This window comes from Halictus rubicundus, chromosome 2, assembly GCF_050948215.1.
Source record: "Halictus rubicundus isolate RS-2024b chromosome 2, iyHalRubi1_principal, whole genome shotgun sequence".
NCBI classification, from domain to species: domain Eukaryota; kingdom Metazoa; phylum Arthropoda; class Insecta; order Hymenoptera; family Halictidae; genus Halictus; species Halictus rubicundus.
The window spans coordinates 2,252,678-2,279,238 of NC_135150.1; the positions used below are offsets into that span (position 1 = coordinate 2,252,678).

Consider the following 26,561-nt stretch of genomic DNA (forward strand, 5'->3'; position numbering starts at 1 on the left):
ACCTGTCCAACTTTTTCTTCGTCGCGGGCCACACGGTCCCCACCGTCAATATGCCCGTTTTCCCACAGGCTCCTTCTTATGTTATAATATACGATGGGAATAGGTCCGCGATAGAAATAAATGAGCTTCTGGCGACACGACCGTGTTAAATAGTGGGGGAACGTCACTTCCCATCTTGGCAGAATGAAGAAGTAGGAGAACGGGCCAACTGTGGCCCGCGAGCCGCAGGTTGGTCAGGACTGCCTTAAATTCATCGTATGCCTTGTAAGACCCGAACTTACTTTTTCGTTTAACAATTAACGCGATAATGCAAAACCTGAACCACTTTTTTTAAAACGGTATTCCTGTGCTCCAACTAATGGCAAACCCTCCAAGCTGGCTTCACTCAGAAGAATAGATACATTGACTATCGATTAATACAATCATTTTGTTGGTTCTATCATATGCAATTGACGTCTGTTTCATTCGTGTTCCCTAATACTGAGAATTTGATCGTTTCATCGAAATCCTCGGATGACCGGGATAAATGACTAGAATTACGTAGCGGTTTGAACTTTAATTACTCTTAGCTCTACACTGCAAGAATAAATTCTTCTTCGCTAACGAGACTACGATCCTACACGAATATTTAAAATAACTTTCTTCTCTCAATTCCCGTCGTGCTGATATTTGTCTATTGATTATACACGAGGATGATTCAAATATAAACGAGGCTTCCCTTTGAAACTTCAGAACTTTTACAAACTAATTGACCAGTATAGACCAGTACGACCTAACTTACGGAAACTAGAATTAAACCGAAATTACTCCGTCGAGTGCCTCTGACGCGCTCCAAACGAAATAAAAATCTACAACAGTCTAAACGTAAAGAACTGTCTCCTTAAAGAGTACTATTAATTAAATTACACCGGTTACACGTTATATTAACAACTTAATTGCAATGGATGGATTCATTCACGAAGGCTACACAGAATTATCTAACACTATGTCTGGTACATTTACTTCGGGCTAACACTCGAGTTCGTATCGTGTCTTAAATCTTGCTTGTAACGTGTTCGCCCTCAGTGTGGCTCGTTTTTATAAAAAAAAGCGTTTCGGACACTTTTGCAACTCATTTACTTCCGAACGCTCTGTATATTTGAACCATCCTGCTTGCAATCGAACCACACCAAAAATCTACTTAACACGATTATAGTATATGCTAGATTCTGGTTATCTTATCAGTATATTTCGCAACCGTGTTCTATAGAAAAATTTGTTCATGCAATTTCATATCTCCTAATTACATTCGGGGGGGGGGGGGGGGAGTGGTCGAAGACGTTTCTTTGAACATCCGGTTTGCTTTTGAGCGAAACCCTCAAAGAACCAGCCGTCTGATGCCGCATTCGCAGCAGAACTTCGCAGTTTCCGGGAACTTGGAGCCGCACTCGTGACAGAATTTCGACATTTTGCATTTCGATGATGCCATCACACCTTCGCCGTCGCTTCTACCTCGATTTTGTCTCGCGTGGTCCTCGTCGGAACGGCCGGCCACGTCGTTGGTGCTGCGTCCATGGTGTGAATATTTTCGATTTAAACTAGGACGGAGAAATTGAACGGTGTTTTAGGTGTGCGGAAGATAGAACAGTGCCGATAAGTGCAAAATATAAGCATGATTCAGCTACACGTTTAAAATTTACAGACACAATTTTGCAATTTGCAAGTTTCAAACACCTCTGCCACTAACACTTTCACTTCTGCGTCACAATGAAATGTCCAAAGAAATGATTTATTTAAAATTTCTAAACAATGATATTAACGAAAAACCAATAACTCCCTAACAAAGCCGAGCCAGACATTTTTGCAGAGGAAAATGTCGCTTCAAATGACCTCAGGCACACCACCCCTTTCTCGGAGTTGATGTAATTTTGGGACGCTGAGTAATTTTTAACTTGAAAGAAAAGAAACTTTTAACTTAAGCAGAGACCCGTTAACCCTTTGAGGGGCAGTGTCCGGGTCTCTTTTGACCCGAAGTATCACAATCGTTATTGAAGTACTCAACTTTTGTCAATGAAATAGAATGAATTGTAATATTACGAACAATAGAAAAACGAATGGATCTAGAAGGAGTACCATTAAAAATATGTTAATTAGGATTGATAAATAATATTTTGAACGGACTCGAACATCGTAAATTCTATAGTGATAAGAAAGCTCCACCGTCCGACGGTTAAAATAGAATGATTCTAAAAAATTGTACAGAGAAAATCAAGTGACACGGTAGAAGTGAAGAGGTCAGATAACAAAATGTCCGCCGTTATTAAACATGACAGTAGACTGCAGACCTTTATGCAAGATAAAAATTGTCTGTATTAATTGCAAGATCCTGTAGCTACGGTATTTACAATGTTTACTCGATAAATGTCCAAAACAAGGGTCCAGCCACGGGCATATATCGGCCAGGAGATGTTATTCTTTGATCCACGCAACCTTACACCTCTCGGCGATCGAGGTCTCCCGACCGAGGACATATACAGGGTGGCCCACATAACTCTGAACAGTTCAATATCTCGAAAACTATGCTATCGATTTTAAAGTTCTTAGTCTTAAATTGCATGGAACTGAAGGGGCTTTCTGACTACATAAACGTGAAGTGGCCTCCCTTCCTCCTACCTTTATAATTTTAAATGGATCCCCTATAAAATGTTACATATTTAGATTCTACAGGAAAAAAACAAGTCAATTTTGTCTGAAACATTTTTTTGTCAGATACTTCCATGATGAGATATAACAGTTTGAAGTTTCGAGTTGTAGGTACTTGAAGCGCTCGGAAATAGCGTTATGGAATTATACGCGCTTGAGTCCTTTGCTTATTCGTGAAGAAATCAAATGTACTTTAAATTAAATGTTCAAAATGTCCACCACGGGCTTGTAAACATTTATTTACTCGAAACATCAAAGTTGTTCTAACATTTTTTAACATTTCGGGAGTCACTGAAGCGCAAGCGTCGCGTATTCTTTGTTTCATATCCTCTTTTGTCGTCGGTGGTTCAAACATAACTTTGTCCTTTACATATCCCCATAAGAAAAAATCTAATGGTGTTAGATCGGGGGATCGAGGAGGCCATTGACGAGGTCCCCCGCGACCTATCTATTTGTTCCCAAATTTTTCGTTCAAAAATTGCCTGGTGATGATTGCAAAATGTGGAGGAGCGCCGTCTTGTTGGAACCACATTTCTCTTCTAACGTGCAGTGGCACATCTTCCAAAAGCGCAGGCAAATGATTTTTTAAGAAATCACAATAACTTGCAGATGTTACAGTTTCTTGAAAAAAATAAGGTCCAATCACAAAATCTCCTATTATGCCACACCAAACATTTAAAGACCATCGATGTTGAAAGGGAACACATCGCATCCAATTTGGGTTTTCCACGGCCCACTAATGCAGATTATGTCTATTTACATGCCCTGAATTCATAAAAGTGGCCTTATCGAAAAAAAGTATTTTGCACAAAAAGTCATTTTCCACAACTCCCTGCAGCCACTCACAAAATCTTACGCGGTGATCGTAATCTGCTATCGAAAGCTCTTGTGATAAAACCATGTGATATGGATGATACTTTTGCCGTTTCAAAATTCGTTGAATTGATGAACGACTAATATGTGATGTTTGTGCAAGTGTACGTTGATTAATATGAGGATTTAATGTAATTGCAGCAAGAATACTGGCACTGTTATTTTCATTAGTGACAGCTTTAGGTTTATTGCGAGTTTTTTTACACAATTCACCGTGCTCGCGAAGCCGCTTTTCTAAATTATGAAATGTTGCATGACATTTTTTGATCCCATAACGTTCAAAAAACATCACTGCTGCACGCCGATAATTTTTTTGGCATTCACCTAACGTTAATAACAGATTCACTTCTGTGTCAAAAGTAGCCATAATCGCAATGTTACTGCTCGAATAACAGCTCTAAACTGAAAACGTTTTCATAGATAAGTGAGTCAAACTCAAGAATTGTAAATATTATTGTTTGTGTTTCTTCATGAATAAGCCAAGGACTCAAGCGCGTATAATTCCATAACGCTATTTCCGAGCGCTTCAAGTACTTACAACTCGAAACTTCGAACTGTTATATCTCATCATGGAAGTATCTGACAAAAAAATGTTTCCGACAAAATTGACTTGTTTTTTCCGGTAGAATCTAAATATGTAACATTTTATAGGGGGTTCCATTTAAAATTATAAAGGTGCCTCCCCTCCCCCGTTAAAAGGGAAGGGAGGCCACTTCACGTTTATGTAGTCAGAAAGGCCCTTCAGTTCCATGCAATTTAAGACTAAGAACTTTAAAATCGATGGCATAGTTTTCGAGATATTGAGCTGTTCGGAGTTATGTGGGCCACCCTGTATAGAATAAACACTGTAAAATTGTTAAGAAAAGAAATACAGTAAAATGAGTTCAAATCAGTTGAAAATGACAAAAGGTGTTTGAATCCGTTAAATGGTTTTACGTTTTCACACTTGAACTGCTCACTCTTGTCATAATCGCATAAAATCATAGTAATGTAATCTAATAATTTCGTTTAGAATTATTGTGCTAAAGAAGAGTTTTAAGCTTTTATTTGGTACAGCGCAATTATCGAAAAGTCGAAATACGCTTTTAGCAACTGTAAATAATATATTAACCTGCTATAAGCCGAGTCGCCGCTAAACTTGCCATGATCCTGCCTCTTGTAGCTTTCGGGCGAAGATAGCTCCTCGTCGCTATTCTGATCGTTCCGTTGTCTTCCATGAACGGGGCTAGACACGGACAAGGAATCGCTCTTTAGGAGGGATTTCAGGGACGCGAAGGAACTGTTTTCGTCGTCGAACGAGGTCATCAATTCGTCGAACACGGAGTTAGATCGTTTGATGTCCACGTCCGAGGACACTATGGAGCTCAGGCTAAGATTACTAGTCGAAAGGTTCATGTAATTATTGTTTCTATTATTTAGGCTGGCATTGGAGGACCTCTGCGGGTCGTTATTCTTGCCGGACGATGTCTTAGTATCGTTCGAACTGTTTTTCTTATCGAGGCTGGCTTTGGGAGCGGACGAAGCTCGAACGGAGAAAGAACGATTGACTGTCGGTCTGACTACTTTGGGCGAGACTTTGTCGAGGATCTTGCGAGCTCTATCGGAGTTGCCAACGAAGCTTCTGCTACCGCGGTCATTGTCCTCGGTGACATCTCCGCCTAGAGCTTTTGATTTGTCGATGATCACTCGTCTACCCAGTTCTCGGACCGGCGACTTCTTTTCGAAGTCCGACTTCGACTGTTTGTCGTCTTTTAAGTATACTTCCCGGCACAGCGAGTTGGTCTCTGTCGAATCGCTGGAGAAATCGGACGCGAGGTCATCGAATTCTGTGGGCGGAGCTATCAAGGACGATCGTTTTCCAGGATTCGTGGGGGACGTTTGATACGGATATTTTACGAAGGCTGAGGAATGGGAGAGAGGGAACGAGGTTTCGCGGTTTCGATCGAGCAGAGGACTGTCCGTCACGGATTGCTCGCTCGCGTCGGATAGCAGGTCGTTCATCTGCTGCTCTGCTAGGAGGAAAGGATTATAATCCTTACCGCTGAAACCAGGAAGAAACTTCTGTGACAAATGGTACGGAGATATGAGACATTTCTGTCGAAACACGTAGCGAGGTCCGGAAGCTCTTAATTGAGGAGTCTCTCTAATTCGACAGTTTGTAGAAATCGTTTGTCTTTTTGCATTTCTTGTTTTAAAATTACCGTAACATATTCTCCAAGTATTGCAAGTTAAATTCAAATGTAGGTTCATGCCGATAGCTATGAAAATTAGTAGAGCGACTATTGTATATTTCTAATATGCATCCATCGACAAGAGATTTTGTTTTTAATTATTTCCCTAGGAAATTTTCTATTGGTGTATGTTTGTCGTTTTGACCAGACGTCACGCGATTCAGTGCACAATTGCTTGTTAAATTCACGATACAGAGGAACATCCGAACTGATAATATCTGAACTTTCCATTATCCGAATACGAATATGTTATTGTAAATGCTTCGTAGAAAGAAATAATTAGAACCAAAAAGGTTCTACCATTTCTTCAATATTTTTTATTTATTCTTGCTCGTACGATACCTACACTCGTACAGATTAAATAATGTTTTGCTCTCGGAATTGTTATTGCTTTAAAAAAAGAATGCATTCTTCGAATATTAGTTAATTTCTTATTTTTTTAAATTTGTTAAAAATCGACTTGCAATCACAGCGTCAAGTTAGGGAGACCCCTTAATAATAAAAGTAGAGAAATGAAGAAATTTTGTGAAAACATTTTCTCCACTTTCTTAAGATTACACTGTCCAACAAAATCAAACGTTTTTCGAGTTTTGCAATACCTGTTGGGTGATTCTTATACACTTTGTCATTCTAAAACCAAATCCGAAAGTAGAATTGCTCTATCACGCAACGTTTCCGAAAAATATTGGTTTTTGTAAAAATGCACGATTTTTATAAAAAATGACGTGTTACGCAAAAACTAGAAAGTTCAAATTTGAGTCAAGAGATAAAGGGGACTCTCCTCTACATATTCGTATAGTCAATTATATTTTTATGTACTTCCTAATAGTTGTAAATGGTTGTTAAAGTTTGAAAATGTGCCGACGCGGGTACTTTGTACGCTCTATTTTTGTATTTATGTGAAAAATCCTTTATCTAGCAGGAATTTACTACACAGGAATGCATTCTACAGACATTTCTGGTAAAGAAACCATTCACGAAAAGTATTTGGTTCCCTTAATGTACGAGAAGGATCAGAAAATGTTAATTGACAGCGTGTGCGCGACGCGTTCGCGCCAGACGGCCATTGCAGCCTTTTCTCGAGTCGCCAGGGCCGTCGCTATGCGTAGTCGACGTTGGTACCACTCAAGTATGTCTTTGCTTACTATGCTTAATTACATATATTTTTTTTGTCTTTTTGGGTGCCAATCATTACAAAAAATTATAAAAATACGAGTTATATTCACATTTCATTGTGGAAATGCTTAATAAAGAAAATTGAATACAAAAAATTTCTGATGTAAACAAATTTAAAAATGTTTCCGCCTTGCTTGACGCTTGTTCCTGATATCCCGATTTTCAATAATAAGTGTCCAACAGTAATCAGCAAGCATCGCACGTAAGTCTTTTCCTTTGTAACGTTTTTCCATTGTAGAAATATCTTGATGAAAGATTAATGCTGGAATTGTATTCCTTGTTTTGATTTGAAAATAATTTCATCATGAATATAACAAAAAACAGTCCAGCTGATTTATACACTTCCGCGACATTTTATCGATTTAATATAGGGCCATTTATGTCTTAATTATGTACTTCGATCAATAAAATCGATAAAAATAGTTCCATTTACATAGTGTTTGGACTTATTTTAATCGGAAGAATCTTGAATGTCCATTGGTATTACAATAATAAAGATAAGACAACAATTACTGAAAATAAAATTTTCCAGTCACCGCATTGCTGTCTTTCCTTACATTGTAACTGTTTTGTAGTCTGTAAGAAAATTTCGTATGTCAGAGCTCAGTTTCGGTTTGAAATTTGTCGAAGTCAGTCGTGTTAAGCATTTTAAATCTGCATTTCTACGCGATAAAACGTTATAAAAAACTTTATAGTTGTTTGTAGTATTTTAGTTTTTGTACATATAATATATGTATTTTAGTATTATATATATTTATTTATTTATTTATTTATTTACAAAGGAAAAGACTTACGTGCGATGCTTGCTGATTACTGTTGGACACTTATTATTGAAAATCGGGATATCAGGAACAAGCGTCAAGCAAGGCGGAAACATTTTTAAATTTGTTTACATCAGAAATAGGTAAGTTTTTGTATTCAATTTTCTTTATTAAGCATTTCCACAATGAAATGTAAGTATAACTCGTATTTTTATAATTTTTTGTAATGATTGGCACTCAAAAAGACAAAAAAAATGTATTTAATTAAGCATAGTAAGCAAAGACATACTTGAGTGGTACCGACGTCGACTACGCATAGCGACGGCCCTGGCGAGTCGAGAAAAGGCTGCAATGGCCGTCTGGCGCGAACGCGTCGCGCACAAGCTGTCAATTAATATTTTCTGAACCTTCTCGTATATTAAGGGAACCAATTACTTTTCATGAATGGTTTCTTTACCAGAAATGTCTGTAGAATGCATTCCTGTACAGTAAATTCTTGCTAGATAAAGGATTTTTCACATAAATACGAAAATAGACGGTACAAAGTACCCGCGTCGGCACATTTTCAAACTTTAACAACCATTTACAACTATTAGGAAGTACATAAAAATATAATTGACTATACGAATATGTAGAGGAGAGTCCCCTTTATCTCTTGACTCAAATTTGAACTTTCTAGTTTTTACGTAACACGTCATTTTTTATAAAAATCGTGCATTTGTACAAAAACCAATATTTTTCGAAAACGTTGCGTGATAGAGCAATTCTACTTTCGGATTTGGTTTTAGAATGACAAAGTGTATAAGAATCACCCAACAGGTATTGCAAAACAATTTTGGTGTTGGACAGTGTTATCAGGCTTAGGATACAAAATATCTCGACCATATTATGTCGTATAACGATTACGATGACAAAAATCAAAGTTGTTTGCTTCGCAGATTGTTTTGAAGAAAGTCATATAAGTCAGATATACAATATTTGATAAGAATGGTGTCATAAATTAATCGAAAAGGCATATTTCATCGAGAACTTAAAAGAAATTTTAAAAGATTGTGATTAGACTGCGGATCTTTATACTAAAAAGTTTTGTTGCGGTAAAAATAAAATAAAAGTATTATTAATTTTTCGAATATACACATTTTCTTCCATTTGAAAAGTTAACACATGCATAGATCATGTTACGTCATAAAGATTTCCAGTCTGATTACGATTTAGAATTTTCAATATAACAGGTGTCCTCCTGTAGGTACATAAAGTACAGTTTGTCACAGTTACTTATCTAAATTTGTTAAATAAACACCATTGACAGGATGTAGTGTTTACTTTTAGATTACATGGGCGTGCCCACTTATATTCTTATCGCCAATCTGTTTCCGGTAAACTAGATATTACATTGTAAAAAAAGACAGCTGTATTGGAAATTGTATTCATATATCTTTGATCGAGTATACGTTTCCGATCGTTTTCCAGTAAGGCATTTCTGATGTGATTATACGCTCGTAGCATATTATTTTACTAGAGGCCATGTTTTGAAAAATACTGTAAATAATATACAATGATCCTGTCGACTAAGCACTTAACTCAAATATTTCAATAGGACACTATCCGCTAAGCTATAACTGTCTATTATTTCTCTAACTTGTAGCCGGAAATGATATCCATGCTGCATAATATATTCCGTTGAATTTGTATGATTAAAACACTTCAACCCTCTGTAACGTATGAAAGTTGTATTATTCCAATACTCGTGTACACTGAAGCTCAAAAGTATTCTAGTATATACCAGCAATGAAACTGCAGTAAAGTCTTGATCTAAGCCGAACGGAGCTACACGATCTTAGCCAGTCTGCCTATCTCCTCCACTGGGAGCATACACCGCGAGGAGCCAAAAAGCTCGAGCTGCCTCAAATAATCGATTTCATCACAGAGGATTAATTCCTTTCTCGTCAGACTGATAAAAAAATAATAAAAATAATCAAATAATTTTGAGCGTCAGTATATCTTCTCATAAAAGTACGAATTCATCTTTACGTTATCGCGTGTCACAATCAATTGCCCAATAAACTTTCGCTTTTAAGTGAAGAAGGTGAGTTATAGAGGGTCAAAGGAGAAACGTCCTCAACCATGAAACGCATTCGTGCTACGCACAAGCCTATAATTGTATTCGATTAAATGATTTGAACGTTTCCCATCGAATAAAGTGTCTGTTTCGAACATCCTGTGCTGTGGAAAAGAAAAAGCGACGGACGATGATCAAAGAAAATCTAAAAACTTTCATCTTTCCATGCTACGAAGAACTTCGGGCAAACTGAATATTTTCTGCGCTGACAAGCCGCGAAACTGGTAGCGCTTTCTACTCTATCGGACGAACGTTTATGTGTCTTACGTTAACCATGAAGGAGATAACAACGATGTGTACACAGAAGATTCATGTCAAGACTTTCAGCCGTAAGCAAATATGTAAAAGCATGTTCCTCGATCAAGATCCCAAAGCATATCTCTAACCGATTGGTAAATGCCCCGATATGGCTTGTTTATGAGCGTGCAACACAATGTAACATCAATAAACGTGCTGAAACTGGGGAACCATGTCAATTTATACAAGTTACGTGAGACTTAAAGATCTGCAGCAATTTTCCAACGAGTTTCGACATTAATTTCTGCGAAACTGCAATTTACAGGTGGCTCCTTAGTTTATCTCCCCTGTCTTCGTTATATTTTACGTTGAAAATATGGCTGCTTGCCTTTGTGTTCTGTACAATGATGTCTTGATAAGATATGCGTAGAAAGTTTTGTTATGAAATTTTGACTAACATATTCGTGACATTTTTCCTATGAAAATGATAACAAACACAATACAAATTGGATCATATTTACCTGTTTAATTGACTGCATAGTAAAATCTCGATTATCCGAACCAATCGGTGGAATATGTATGTTTCGATAATAAAACCGTTACCAAACCACAGTGTTAAAGAAAATTTTTATTGATTTGCACAATAAATATTGTATGGTTCGCATTAGATTGATTCGGATAATCGAGGTTCTACCTTGTATCGTGTTTGGTCTCGTTTCAATGAGAAAAGTGTCACAAATATGATGCTAAAAGTTTTAGAAGTTGCAAGCAGTGGAGAGTGACGATTTTTCACAAATATTTGTTCTTCGCACACATCCTGACACTATTGTACATCCTACAAGAGTTAACATGGTCCTGTGATGTTTGTGTAGCTGATGCTTCGATGATGTCCCGTTTCAAGCTTCTGCCGTACTAGCAACAAGTGAAACGATCCGAAAATGTGATTGTACGGGGAACCAGAAATCTGCCATGGCGATTTGATTAAACCACCTGGAACTTACGTTCTACTGCTAAGTACAAGATTAAAATCCGGTCGTCTGCGCACGTAATTGCTCCATACGGGACGTAATGGCAGTGCTAAGTTCCTACAATATTTGACTGTGTTAGGAACTCCAAAGTGAGAAGTCGGTGTGTAATTAATTGGACGACAAGATTGAATCCGCAGCTACTTAAATCAACACTTAAAAATCCTTTCTAATCACGAAAAATTCATGAATCCTATACGCGACATATTAGTCCGAGGCTCTTAATCATTTTCGCATAGATACAGTGTTTACTCGATATATGTATGTGCACAACACAGATCTACCCAGGGACATATATCGGCTAGAAGATATTATTCTTTGATACACTAGAAAAGGACAGTGAAGCTCGAGTGGCTTCGGTCACCAAGGAGCGTAAACATAACACAGGTCGGGTGTATCGTGGCATTTTTTTTAACGAAAATGGTTACCAAATATACTGGTGAAAGTCCCATAACAAAGTAATGAAAACTAAAGAAGTTTTGTTATTGGATCAGTAGTGGTCTCCTGGTCTCACACCGATATACCCGACACATATTATATTTACAGGGTATTATATTTATGGGACACATAACGAGTAAAAAGTGTAGCTCAAACATCGTTTCGAATAATGAACTTTCGAATAAGAAAATATATGACGCGGTGACAAATAGTTGTAGCAAGAAAATACTTGGTTGCGATATAAGAATTGGATATCAAATCAATGTTCACAACCCATTCCTACCTGCATTTCGTCAAGAAAGAGCTACTGGTGGAAACGGGAGGAAGGGCCAGAACTTTTGGATTTCTCTTAAGAAGTCTGCTGCTCGACTCCTGGTAAGGCAGATCGAGATTAATCAATCGATTCTTTGAAGACTTCGGGGCTTTCTCCCAGTAAGTCTGCGTGGTGATCGTCTCCGATTTATTACGATCTTTCTTCACCACTATCGTAGTTCTCTTGATATCCGGCAACACGCCGAATCTGACGTTTCTGCTCCCAGCGCCGATTTCTTCGATCGTTTCCACCTCGACAGTTTCGACCTGTTTAACACCTGCTAGATCCACGTCATCGATCAACGACAGACTGTCGTTCGAATCATTCGTCTCGTTCACGTGTTCGAGGATCCTCTTCTCTATACCAATCACTTTCGCGTATCGCGATTTGAAAGCTGCGTTCGCGGATTTTTTCACCGTGACGCGAGACTCCGATAATATCATCGATCGCAGGTTCCGCACGTCGATCAAGTCATTTTTCACGGATGCCTCGTAACTGCAACTGGGCTCGGGCATCTCGTTCTCGTCTACAGAATCCTCGCTGGGACAGTCGAAATTTTTCGACGAAGAATTTTTGTAAATCTCGTGCACCTCTTCGTCCGCGATTTTGATGGTTTCGACGATACGATTCGGGATCGTCGACATGTTATCTGTGTCGATATTATCTTCGTTGTAATCGCGATCAATTTCTGTCGAACTTTGAATTTCCGAAGGCTCGATTCCTCGAAGATCGGTGACAACTTGCGTTCTGAAAATGACTTGTTCGATCTTTTCAGGTTTTTTAATGCTTTCGTTTCTTTCTAGAGAATTATTGTCATCGATAGATCTCTCGTCAGTCTCGTCAGCAACTTGCGGGGAGCAGTTGCAAATAGTCGCCTGGCTGGCAATGTCTTTCCTATCGACAATTGCACCTCTTATTTCTCCCTCTTCCGAAGCAGTCAACGGTTTATTATTTATGCGACGAGCGGTCGTCGAACAATCCGAGCTTTTAACGTTGATCGCCTCCGATTCGTCGATGTTATCACGCCGAGCAAGATTTGCTTCCTCCGCTTCAACGCGGTACAGCAATTCCGATCCTGTCTCTTCGTTTACAGTCATTTCCCATTTGTTCTGAGGCGGAGTAATCGATTTTTCCCGCAGGCTTTCGAACTCTTTCCAATTAGCCGACCTGTCGAACGGTGTACTCGATCTACTTGGACGTAACACATCTGTCATGAGAACCGGTTCGGGTTCCATTTCGATCAGGTTCGCTTCGATGTAGCAAAACTCCGCGATATCATCATTATACTTCACGGAAGACTCAAACTCGTTAGTTGTAAAACAACTAGTCACACTATTCGCATCATTCTCTTTCCTTACCTTCCGGATATCTGTGGTTTCAGGTCGATATTTACCTCTCGACAATCTTCCTGAATCGCTAGCATCCTTCCTACATTCCCCTAACTCACGAAATTCCTCAAGGACCTTGAATTGTTCGTCGAAAATCGGTGAAGGTAATTTTTCATCAGGAAAACTTTCTTCTTTCGTATCGTCAGTTTCTTTTTGAAAATCATTGCATGCAACTCCAACACTGTCGCTCAGAGTATTATTCTCTGGATGTACAATTTTCGAACTATCGGGTCGTTTTTCTTCGTGCCGATTTCCTCGAGTAAGTTGATCACAGGAAAGGTTCAGCCGCTTCCTCTCTAATAATTTAGTCCTCGCCGATTTAACACAACCCGCAGACATTCTGGAATCCTCCTCGCAACATAATTCCTCCAGACTGTCTTGAGGAATCTTCGAAGCCGCCTTGTCAATCCCCGTCTCCTTTTCGATTTTCCTCTGGTACTGAGAGCGCAGTCTTTCCAACTTCTCCAAGTCCCCGAAACAGAATTCTATTCGAGGACTGTTCTTCACCGGTTTTCGTTTTTGGTTCTGCAGCTTTACGTCGCTAATTTCTTCGAAGGAATCCTTGAACGAGTAGGTTCTGTTCAATCTTGGTGTAACCGACCGCCAATTCACGTTACTTCCGCTCTTCGAACTCAGTTTGCTCGCAATCGAACTGTCCAACGCAACATTCGGTTCGTTTTCTCGCAAACTTTGGTCGAAGATGTGTCCATCATTCCTGTTGTATTTATAAGAAGAAGCCCTCTCATCCCTTTCGATATTGTCTTTCGATTGAACCTTCGCCTGGCTGATCTTCTTCCAGGTGGTCAGCTTGTCCTTCGGATGTAGGTCGCACGGTTTCACAGTCATGCCCATCACGTCGACGTTGATCGACATATCGTTCAGTTTCGGGTGACCTTCGCTCCTAGCGGAGACGATATTCGATCTCATCGACCTCCCGGAGAGCTGACCGACCTCTTCCGGTTTAGCTCGACAGTTCGGCGACGGTTGCTCGCGTTTCGCCATCACCCGAGTCTGCAGCTTGCGTTTCGGTGACGAAACGATATTATACTTTTCGGGACTTTGTCTCTTATACTTTAGGGGCGGGACAGGAAGTAGGGTTCTTTTATTAGGAGGCACAGGTGGAAAGATAACCGGTCCGGACCCGTCTTCTGGTGGCCTGAGGATGAGGAAACAGGATCAAGGATGTATGGACTTGTCATCAGGGTCGTCGGACGGTTATACGCGTTCCGAAATGATTTCGAGAGTCTAGTGATGTTACGTTTAGAGGCAAGCATTTTCGATTTCGCGTTATCAAAACTGTTTTGCCGATTGGAAACAACCTTGTCCCTTTTCTTTCTCCTCATGCACGCAGTTGAACTAATTAATACTAGTGTTTATGGTACCTATATCGCTAATCGCTGGGAGTAGTGTTCGGATGCTTACCTGTTCGAACGATCGATCGGTCGGGACTTCATCGGTCCTATCGGACTGGATGCTCCTTTTGATTGTCCTGTACGTCTTCTGCAATAAACAACATTTTTGTAGATTTGCTGAGACAGAAGAAAGAATATACAGTCTTCTCTCAATATACAGGCTGAGTCACCAAACGTTAGCACCTCAAATATCTTTGTTGTTTCTAAAGATACGTAAAATATGGTAAGGACAAAGTTGAATGGTACAATGGGGCTGACACGATGCAAAAAAAAATGTTGTTTTTATGTCATTTTTTTGGAGATATCAAGGTCACCTTGACTTTTTTAAATGGAACCACCCTTTTTTAAACACCTACAATGATAGTCCCTTTCATTAGGAATTCAGTGACTATAATTAGTCCAAGGTCATTCAAGGTCAAGGACAGAAAAAACGTATAAAACTAAAATATGGAAGCAGAATACCTGTATTTTATAAATGTTCGAAATGATGGCCGTCTGCGTCGATACATTGTTGTAAACGAGCTCTGAAGGAATGTTGAACTCTGATAAGTGTATCCGACGTGATATTCGTACATGCTGTGATGATACGCTGACGCATATCTTCAACTGTTGTTGGAGCATCCGTGTACACGGTATCTTTTAGCAGACCCCATAAAAAGAAATCCAGTGGATTTAAATCAGGCGAACGTGCTGGCCATGAAACTGTTCCGCCTCGTCCAATCCATCGCTTTGGATATCGAGAATCCAACGTTTCTCTTGCTCTACTCGTGCATAATGAGCAGGACAACCGTCATGTTGGTACCACATATCGTAGCGATTTTGTAAAGGGACATCTTCTAACAAAATTGGCAGATCTTCTTGCAAAAATTGAGCGTATTTCTGCTCCGTCATCATTCCGTTAACGAAATATGGTCCAATTACTTTGTCGTTCAAAATACCACACCACACGTTTATGCTCCATTGGCTTTGATGATCAATTTCTCGCAGCCAGTGCGGATTATCCACAGACCAACAATGGGCGTTCCGTAGATTAATTGAGCCATGATTAGTAAATGTTGCTTCGTCCGTACACAAAACATTAGAAAGGAATGAATGATTTTGAAGCAATCCCCATTGACAAAAGTTAATTCTATTTTGAAAATCATTCCCGTGCAATTCTTGATGGAGCGATATGTGGAACGGATGAAATTTATGTCGGGCCAGAATTCGTATTACGCTACTTTGACTTATGCCTGCTTCCCGGGCAATTTTTCTCGTACTCACGTGAGGATTGACAGCTATAGCTGCTAAAATATTAATTTCATTATCTTCATTAGTCGTGGGATTCTTCCGTTTGTACTGTCTTGCATGTACACTTCCAATACTTCGAAACAACCTGTACGTATTAGTGAAAGTATGTCTAGAAGGAGTGTTTCGCTCGGGGTACCTTTCTTCATAAAGTAGTCGGGCCTGCACTGCATTTTTTCTACATTCACAGTAAATCGTGATCATATCACACTTTTCAGTCATCGAATATAACATAGCGGAATCGCGTTTGGAAACATACTGATAGTAAATAAGAATGCTGAATAACATTGAAGGATCTTAGTATGTTTACTTTAACTACGACCATAGTATGTTTACTATTTCCTACAAGTCTCAACCGTGATAAACGTATTCTGCTTCCATATTTTAGTTTTATACGTTTTTTCTATCCTTGACCTTGAATGACCTTGGACTAATTATAGTCATTGAATTCCTAATGAAAGGGACTATCATTGTAGGTGTTTAAAAAAGGGTGGTTCCATTTAAAAAAGTCAAGGTGACCTTGATATCTCCAAAAAAAAAAATGACATAAAAACAAAATTATTTTTTTTGCATCGTGTCAGCCCCATTGTACCATTCAACTTTGTCCTTACCATATTTTACGTATCTTTAGAAACAACAAAGGTATTTGAGGTGCTAACGTTTGGTGACTCACCCTGTATATCCCAAATATTTGACCGATAAAAGTCCCGGAACTATCCCCACTGCCGCGGCGTATACCGCGGGAGGGGTCAAGAAGCTCGAGAGACCTAGGTCGCCGAGGAGTGTAACATAATACGGGTTGGCTATGTCGGTGTGAGACCAGAAATTTTGATTATGTTTTTGTGGAACCTTCACCAACATATTTGGTAACATTTTCATTCGAAAAATGCCATGAATATGTTGGTGAAGGTTCCATAAAGAAATAATGAAACCTAAAGATGTTTTGTTATTGGATTATTAGTGGTCTCCTGGTCTCACACCGATATACCTGACCCGTATTACGTTGTTCTCCTTGACGACCGAGGCCACTCGAGCTTCGTTGTCCTTTTCTACATTCGGCGTGGATCAAAGAATCTCCTGGACGATGTTTGTCTCTGGTTAGACCCCTGTTGTGGACATATATCGAGAAAAGATTGCATATTGCTTTATGATAATAATAAGAAAGAACTCATTCTTTAAAGGAACATAATTTTGAATATTATCAAACTGTTGGAACAATGAATAGACTGCGGATTTTTATGCAAAATAAGAATTGTGTACGTTAAGGGTCAAGTCTCAGTAGATCCGCGATAAGGTAGAATGACCACGTTACCGACAAAAATAAGCAAAAAATGGTTTCACGGGAGGAAAGTTTTCGTCTTTATACGAGAATATTTTTCGCCGGGGGAAGGACTCATTCGAAATAGGAAGGTTCAATGCAGTGCGCGCTGATCACGAGCTGACGAGATTATGCAGATATTTGGTAATATAAGCGTTAGAAGGAGGCCAAAAATTGACGATATGTATGCCGTGGAGTCCAAGCACTTTTATGTTATTGGATGAGTTTTCCGAATGAAATCTCTATCTACAAATTGAGCCATATTTTCTCTTGATTCTCTGAGAAATAATGCCAAAAACTTTCCTCCCGTTTCTGGCGTCAGAATTCATGATATCGATAATATAGAGCAAAAAATGTGACAAGTTTAGTCACAGAGTTAAGACCCGTCGCATCAAGACCAAGACGGATCTAAAGTCTATGTCTGAAGTCTGTGCTGACTCTGCAAAAGTCACGTGACTACCCTTGGCCCTTAATGTCAAGCTACAGAAGCTACATTTATTTCTTTTCAATCACAACAGTGGTGTATCTGATTTCTTTAAATGTTTTTACTGTTTTGCAACTATTAATGAAATTAGGGTAGCTTACACGACAGCAGGTTTCTGTTTAAGAGGACTATCGTTGCCTTTGTTGCAATTTGGCGCCGAGGCGCTCCCCTTGGCTCTGCTAGTGTGCGGCGTGGGCGAGGTTTTGCTGCTGGAATGGAGATTCGTCGCGGAAGTTGGCGAATACTTTTCGCGCGTGATTTGTCTGCGGTTCTTCAGGGACGGGGCTCGATACTTCATCCGTGCTTCAAGACGCTCCTTCGCGATATTCGTTGCGGCACTAATTTGCACCCTCGCGATTCTGTCTTTGCACCAGGCCACGTGTCTGTCGTATGCCTTGACGCCAAAGTGACGATTGCAGGTCGGACAGACACCCTGCTCGTTTGCACGCATCGGTGCACTTGATGACAGAAGTGTTGTGCCTTGTTTCTGCATCGTATCGTCCACCTAAAATTGTTTCACACGATATTACGTTTTATTACGTTTTATTACGTTTTATTAGGTTGCTGCGGAAATATTTATTAAGTTTTGCAAATAATATGTTCTATTGCTCGCATTGCTTGTTACTTGCTGAACCCATCTGACTGTAAATCATTTGTACAATGCTTGACAAGTAGACTGTGGATATTTATGCAAAAGAAAAATTTTCAACATCGATTACTAGAAATAGCAGATACATTCAAGTATATTTCATCTTTTATTAATTATAATGTGTCCAAAACATTTTTCTGATAAATGCATAAAATCCACAATTCATTGATAAGCAATAGAACAATAATTCGACGATTATATTTGCACCAACCTAATGAATAGATGGGGTAGTTTATAATATTTAGCCTTCTATAATTGTAAGTGTAATTTTGAAGTCATGTATGCATTATATATGTATGTATTATTATTCATTTTAAAATCAGGTCCTAGCCACAAAACTGTGATTGCTTCTGAATTAATATAGACAATCTTAGCGTATTAATTAATCTGGCATACAGTTTGTGGCCTTTTGTTGTCGATACGAACTACAAGTGACCGATAAAAAGTGAACCTTAATAAATATGCACGAAAAAAAAATATTATAAACACGTGGTCCGTGCGAGTTTCGCCTTATTGCTTTATTGCCTCTTCATAAATAAAGAATTTTTATTTATCGTAAGTTGCTATTCTCTAACTCGAATCACGATATTATAGTTTTCAAATACTTTCCGCGCTAGATATTTCCTGTTTAGATTTTGAAAAACCGAGCTGTGAAAAGGTTAATGAAGGCGTTTGTTTAAAATACCTCGTGAACTAAACATTTTTCAATCAATCTGCTGCTTTAATACCGCCGTTTTGTTTGTTTTATGTAGAATGAGATTTTATTTATCCCAAAAATACGTCCATATAAAATAAAAAAATTAAACTATTCAATGTTCAAACGTCTTTGCATTTGTAAAAAATATACAGTCCTTTGAATGTAGTACTTTTTGAGCTATACACATGTTTCTTCTCTAGCGTTTTTGTTTTTTAATATACTGGGAAAAGGCTGTACAGGCTATAACAGTTGCATCTATCCTATATTGTGTAACTAGAAATGATTATAGAATATCTATTTTTCTTGTTAACACTTGAACCGCTAATTCGCTTGGACATGATTAACACGTCGAACACAGTTGTCAGTGTATTCGTAGTGCAATGTTTGGCAAAGTGCACTCCTAATTTTGTGGGAATTTGTCACTTGAAACGTTATGTAACGTACACGTCATTTGTAATAATGATTACAGTGAATTCTCGAAATATGTCGCACAAGCCTGGATAATAAATGTCGCAGAATTATCCCCACTACCGCGAGGTATACCCGGTGAGGGGTCGAGAAGCTCGAAAGACCTCGGTCACCAAGGAGTGTAACATGCCTAATACCAGAATAACAAAACTTCTTTATTTTTCATTATTTTCTATGGGACTTTCACCAACATATTCGTGGCATTTTTCCGATGAAAATGATACCAAATATGATATAATTCCGATGATATTTACATGTGTAATGAACGATGACACCTGGAGGATAAACGACAACAAGTGTTGACGACATATATCGAGAATTCACTGTACTGAATTCACTTCTTTCACATACATGTAATTATTCACACGTACTTGAACTCATCTGTTCAACGAAGTGATTATCTATCTTTAAATCAATGAAGCGCCCAGACTGCAATTTGTTCATTGAATAACCGTGTGGTTAGCGTCAGAAAAAAAGTTAATCGCTTATCTCTAATCATTAGGTTGTACGTGTACCGTGTAAACAGTGACCACAAACATCATATTATAGATGCGCGTGGTCGAGACCATTCATCTCACGCGCGAACGCACTTGCATCATTCGCGATGCATCTGGGTTAATCTACGTTCTACCTGCAATACACACCACGCGTTGTACTCTGCCAGTTTTCCGTTTCAATTTGGCTCTCTCGCGTGATATTTTCCAATTTATCCTAATTGTATAGTTTCCATGCGTCCGGCGTAAATAATTACAAACCTTGGTAATTATAGTAAAGACGCGTGGACCACACGTAATTATCATAATTATCGTATAATCACAGGTATGGACGATGACAGTCAACGATATCTACTTAGATGAATATGATACTATTTTTTGAAATAGTGAATATGAAAGTTTCTTCTTACTGTGCGTATAAATAAACGATTTAAGTGTGTAATACAGTGTTTAATCTATACAGTCCCAGTTCGATAAAAGTCGCAAAACTATCCCCACTGCCGCGGGGTATACCCCGTGGGGGGCCAAGAATCGAGGATGAAAGAAGATAATATCTCCTGGCCGATATATGTCCCTGGCTAGACCCGTGTTTCGAACATATATCGAGTAAACACTGTATACAATTACAATATTTAAATAAAACCAATCGTCCATCGATCGTTTAAGTGACCGCCATTACCCCGATTCCCTTTTACTTAAGGGGGCCGGCATGGTGTGAAATCCATATACGTATGCAAGGGTCAAAACCTTTTCAAACTACCGCTTCAATATTGCAATGAGCAGTTTAGAAGTGGTCAATTGTGTTTCCTAAAAGTCCAATCTACGTCTGTATAGAGCCCAAATTGCGAAGTTCTACCTCATCGTGGAGTAATTTGTAATATTCGGCGGAAAATTCGAATTCTGAAGCAAGTATGACGTCACAAGATAGCTGCCGCTGAGAGATTCTCTTAATTTCGAGAGATTTAGTGTTCGTATCGGAAAAAGGGCTCTATACAGACGTAGCAAAGACATGTACAAACACGGTGGTATGCATTTTTAATTGATTACTTACTTATTTGAGACGTAAAATGTCTAGAAAAAAAGGCACAGCGTAACATAGCGTGACAGTCAAGGCCAAATGCCTGCCGGCCCCCTTAAGTGGTTAAAAGACTCGCATGAGATGTAAAGAAAAAGTTAGGTCTCCAATTGAATTAAGATCTTACGATTTCGTTCCGAGCCGCCCGGATCTGTCGCAGGAAGTCATCGTGAGTCTGCTTCCAGGTTGATTTGAGTCCTCCGTTCCCGTCTTGCGCGTGCCGTCTTTTCTCCTGCCTGGGCAGGAACTCTGCCAACTCGGTGCCCTGGATCCTTTGTTTCGCCGAATCGAAAGGCTTCCTCTTCTTGCAGGCGGCCTGCTCGCATATCTTCGTGTGCTTCTCCAGCGACTGCGGCTTAAAAGTCCGTGCGCAGATCGCGCACGGCTCAAGTACGGGCGGCGCATCTGTGTCCATTTACCGAGAGAATTAGTCTCCGATCGCTGCCGATGATCCTGCCTTAAGGAGACGCGTTCCGTGGATCGAGCAGAATGAGTCAGAACAATTTGAACAAACGCTTGTCGCGGCGCATCAGTGAATCGATATCAACAATGCTGTCTAACGATCTCCCCATCCCCTTCCAGGGGCCGAGGTTACACATCCTAAACCTAAACGAAGAACCTCGGCAGCGACGATCGATCGTGTTTTGATCTGACTCGGCCTGCGCTCGCTGTTAGCGACGCGAGCGTCGTTTCGCGTCGAGAGACTCGCACGGGTAAACACACCCACGGTGGAATCAGAAATGTTTGTTGGACACTGCACTTGGTGTCGGCAACACGACTCGGACGGATCGTTAATGGTTAGGATCAAACGAGATTTTGAGCGCGGTTCGGAAAGCGGTTTTCTATCCGTAAACGAGCAACTTGGACACCTTCTTGGAAGCTATAGTCACACCTAACACAATTCAGAGATTTCAGCTCAGCGGTTCAGCTTTTCTGCCCGTAAATGCGCACTTACTTGGACACCTTCTTGGAAGCTATACTTCGAGCTAAACACTCCTATGATTCATTAATCGATCGCGTTTCCATCTCTGGAGGGATTGTCATCGTCAACATCGTCGGGAAGCACTTTATAACCGACTTTAATGCACCGAGGTTTTATTTATTTATTTATTAAAATTGAGTATCACAATAGGTATCTGCGCGGGGAAATCGAACTTTCCCGAGTCATCGACAAAATCAATGCAGTCCCGCTGCTGAGGGGGATCAACGATCAATGAGATCGGCGTACGCGAACAAGCTCGATCGAGCTGCAACAGATATCGACGAGGCGATAATTAATCGTCGTTACAAGCTCACGTATCGCGGACAGCTGCGTGGCTCTCCTGTTAAACGACTTCCACGGGCGAGGAGGACGAAGACGAGGTGTCGCCCCCGCGAGCGCGGCTCGCCTACGGAGGAGCAACCTTCCATTTTTGGCGTTATGAGTTACCGTTCGAGCATTGTAACTGTTGCACGCGTGGAAGAGATCCCGCCGCCGATTCCTTCCGTCCTCAGTTTTCCGCGAATGGTATGCCCACGACACCGTGTAACGCCTTTTCGAAGTGTCACCTTCACGGCTCGACTCGTAATCCAAATGCCGCGATGTGCGGGGTACGGTAACGCCTCGATACATGCGAAAGAGATGCGCACGTTTCAGAATTCACCTGCAGCACGGTGTACCTTACATTTACACCTGAGCACTTTAGAAGCCCAGAAGCTAATCCGATAACGAAACTTCTTTATGTTTGATCATTTCTTTATGAAACTTTTATTATAATATTTGTGACATAACGTTCCGAATACGCGTGGAAAAGATGCACGCTATATTTGGGAGTTTTTGTATTACAGTACCGCGGGGTGTACCCCTTGAGAAACCCAGAAGCTGATCCAATTAGAATAATTTTTCCCATAAAATCTCATTTTCGGATCGTTTCACTTTTTGCTAGTCCAGCAAAAGCTTTAAACAGCATGTTATCGAATAATAATTCGATATATCGAATAATATAATTGGTAGAACCTCGATTATCTGAACCGATGATATTTGAATTCTACATTACCCGAATACTGTTTCACCTGTGAGTAGATATTATGAATAGCTTTGACTGAGTTTTGTGTAAAATATCTCTGACTTTTCAACAACAAAAATAATAACTTCTACTAAATTTTTATAAAAATCACCGCACCTGTCACATTACATATCCAATATTTAATTATGTTTATATAAGTTTATCTGATTGTTGGCAACCTTTGTTATCTATGATTGAAATCATTAATTAAAAATAGTATTTAATAACAAATTACAATAAAATTACGTTTAACAATTTGTTTATATTTCGTTAGGTCGACAAGTTCTCGTTCATGAGCTATGAATTTCTTTTTTTATCAAGTATATTAAATCCTATATCATTTTAAACAGTAAATCGCAAAGAATGTAATTTTTCTGAAACAGTAAATTCCTTTATCTAAATATTATCTTTTCAACTTGATCTTCAAATGGAAATTATTTTTTATACAATATAATCTTCTAAATCCAACAAGAAATCCGCACAATTTCAATTTTGACATTTAAATTTAATTTTAAAATAGTTTTCAAAGATTTCGAATGTTCCATGAATAAAATTGAAACGATCGAGGAGGAGATTTCTTCATCCAATGTTTACACCCGGCTTCTTTTCCTCATCAGAATGCAATGGAAAAAGCGTGTCGATGTAAAACGAGTTTTTCCTTCGGCGAGCTATTAATGTTTTGTAAGATCTAAGGTCGGGAAGTCTGTATACCTGCTGGTAACGCAATTGGTATGAAAGTATGAGGCAAATCAGCGCGCAAACGAAGGTTGCGAGAGATAGAAAATAACCGCTCCTGGATTCGTTTTCTTTACCAAATGAAGAAGTCGATATGAAGCCTATAACAACACGTGAACCAACGCATTTTGATATTATATTGCTGCACAACTTCATACAATTACTGTCAACAGCAAGCTCTTAAATTAGAAGATCAATAAACAATTTAAGTACCATAAAAACTTGATTTGTATATGAAGTACGAACAATATTAGGATTTGTAAACGAAATCTATTTTGATTTACTGTAAATTATTTTACGTCCACGAGATCAAGATGGCCAAGGTCAAACGAAACAAAAACACAAGTTTCGAAGTAACAAGTACACTAGGCGTACCTATTTCGAGTAAAAATTGTTATACACCAATAGAAATGTTAAATAAACTACGACAGTCTCAACATTTTCGAAACAAGTTGCTGAGAAGAAATTTTGTACACTTTACCGAGAAATAACTGTCTCTTTCGAAATGTATGATATAATTTCCAAAAACTTCCAAACACTCGATAGAACTAAAAGAATTTCTAAGTTGAATTTCAATTGTGATGAAAATTGTAATTTCGAAAGAAACCAATGGACGCGAAACAGATGATTTCTAGCAGGAAATATTTTCGTTTGGAAGTGAAGCTGTTAAGTAACAGTAAAGAAATACTTGGACGTTGGTAATACGTTAATTGTTAATGAAGAGGGTACGAATGCATCCAAGCGAAAGATTATTCAAGAAGAAGGAAGAAAATTCGAGCGAGTCTTGGTGTACTAAGTTCGAAGGTAGAGATCTCACCTGGTTCAGGACCTTTCTCGACCTCCCCTACTTGTTCCGATTCGACAGGTTGCACTTTCGTTAGATAGTGATCATAGAGCGACCCTTGGTCCGCCCCAGAGACGGTTCTCCTCGAAACGCAGCACAACATCGAACGAACAGCATGGAAAGACACTGACTGAGCTGCACCATAATCACGACGCCGCACTTGTACGCAACGTCTACGCAGCCAGCCTCTTTCTCCTCTTATAAAAGAGACTTATTTTAGGTGTCACCGCGAGACCATGGGAGACGCACTTTATGTCGAGTCCACACTGGTGTTCGCGAACAGCTCGCGAGCTGCTACAGACGAACAGTGTTCGCTCGTTGAGCGGTACATCAAAGGATCTGTTCGCGAGCTGAAGCTCTATATCTATGCAGACACACAGTGTTGGAGTCTATAGGTGAGTTCGGAACAAAATTAATAACTCTTAAACTAATACATTTTCGATCTAAGACCCTTAATACTTTTTTAAAGAGCACATGAAGATCCGTTAATCGATGAAAAAAGAATACAATTTTATTAAAAAAGTTTAAACAATTTCAATTTTTACTAAATAAAAAGTTACTAATAATCTCTCTTGGGCAGAAATCGCTATTTGAAAATTCGTATACTTCTTTGATATTTTCGGTCTAATTATGCCGAGTAATTTTTCACAGTCCTCATATGACATTCTCGCAAAATTTCTGAATCCTGTTTCGTTTTTTGACAAATCATTTGTTGAACATGTACCACCAGAAATGCATGTTTTTTGAACATTTCTCTTTGCCAGCATTGTCGCTTTCAGTTTTCCTCAACACTATCTTCTTGTATTACTAAACGTGCTGCTAATACAAGTAAAATATCTTCTTCAGATATATTTTATAATTTTCGTGTGTGCACCGAGCAAGGTTTACAACGAACTGCCCGCAATCTCCAAGCGAACAAACTTGGAACTGCTACCGAACAGCTGGTGAACAGTTAGCGAGGTGATCATCGCCAACAGCAATATGGATACGATGCAGTTTCTGTTGACGAGCAGCTCGCGAACAGTCCTACTCAGTGTGGAGCCGACATTAGAGCTCCTTCCAGCATCTAGCAATGGCGCTGAGTGCGCGTTGAATATTCGAGTGAACTTCTCGGTATCAAAATATTGGAAAGGTGCTTGCTGCTTTCCACTCGCACCGTTCAATCCAAAAATATAACAATTGTTCTGGTAGCTTTCACCGACAGTCTTCGAAGCTTTCTAATACTATAATTGATCTTGTATCGTACACTTTTGACGCGAACGAAATTATAGTTATGTACTTCGTGCTTACTTCATTCAGTTCAACATTAGCTTGCATACTACATTACTTTTGCAATAGACTCAGAATGTCCAAAACATTTTCAAAAGTTATAGGGTAAGGAGAAAGGAGATATTACATTGTTTTTCATTAAAATCAGTTAATATGTATATATGTTATTTATCTCTTCTTTAATATTCCTTATACTTTAAAAATAAGTATAATTAATATAGGCACAGTAATTGATACCCCCACAGTAATTGGGTCCTTACCCTAGACGAGCACGTTGCAAGCCGAATTACAAAACCCCAAAAATATCCAGGGCCCGCTCTAGCGGTTACGACGCCCCGGGCAAAAAAACAGATTGCCGCCCCTTTTTAAGCACTAAGCACCGCGCTGAACAAAATGACCTTTTTTTTTAGCAAAATTGTCTGGCAAGGGTAGTCTGAAATTTTCTATTAATTGAATATTTAACACATCAATATTTTTCTCACACTTACAGCCAAAGCCAAAATGGCTCCCCTAAATTTTGGCGCCCCGGGCAAATGCCCGG

The 26,561-nt window shown here is 39.3% G+C and overlaps 1 protein-coding gene across 1 annotated transcript; it reads right to left on the bottom strand.

Moving 5' to 3' along the window:
* Positions 1 to 541: 541 nt before the first annotated feature.
* Positions 542 to 25,979, bottom strand: LOC143364151 (uncharacterized). The gene is made up of 8 exons (XM_076804646.1): positions 24,725 to 25,979; positions 21,255 to 21,532; positions 17,846 to 18,249; positions 14,666 to 14,743; positions 11,826 to 14,399; positions 11,081 to 11,164; positions 4,667 to 5,596; positions 542 to 1,577 (listed from the first exon to the last, which is right to left on the bottom strand). The coding sequence occupies exons 1-8, from the start codon at positions 24,852 to 24,854 to the stop codon at positions 1,358 to 1,360; spliced, it is 4,698 nt and encodes a 1,565-aa protein (XP_076660761.1). The 5' UTR covers positions 24,855 to 25,979; the 3' UTR covers positions 542 to 1,357.
* Positions 25,980 to 26,561: the final 582 nt, after the last annotated feature.

Bases quoted from the DNA above. Each gene is read 5' to 3' on its own strand.
- LOC143364151 (XM_076804646.1), bottom strand. From the start codon at position 24,854: ATGTTGTGCTGCGTTTCGAGGAGAACCGTCTCTGGGGCGGACCAAGGG. The intron at 11,165-11,825 runs GTAGGAATGGGT...CAAATATTGTAG, and splicing joins TCTTTCTTGACGAAATGCAG to GAACTTAGCACTGCCATTAC. The intron at 5,597-11,080 runs GTAAGTTCCAGG...TCCTGGTTTCAG, and splicing joins CTTGTACTTAGCAGTAGAAC to CGGTAAGGATTATAATCCTT.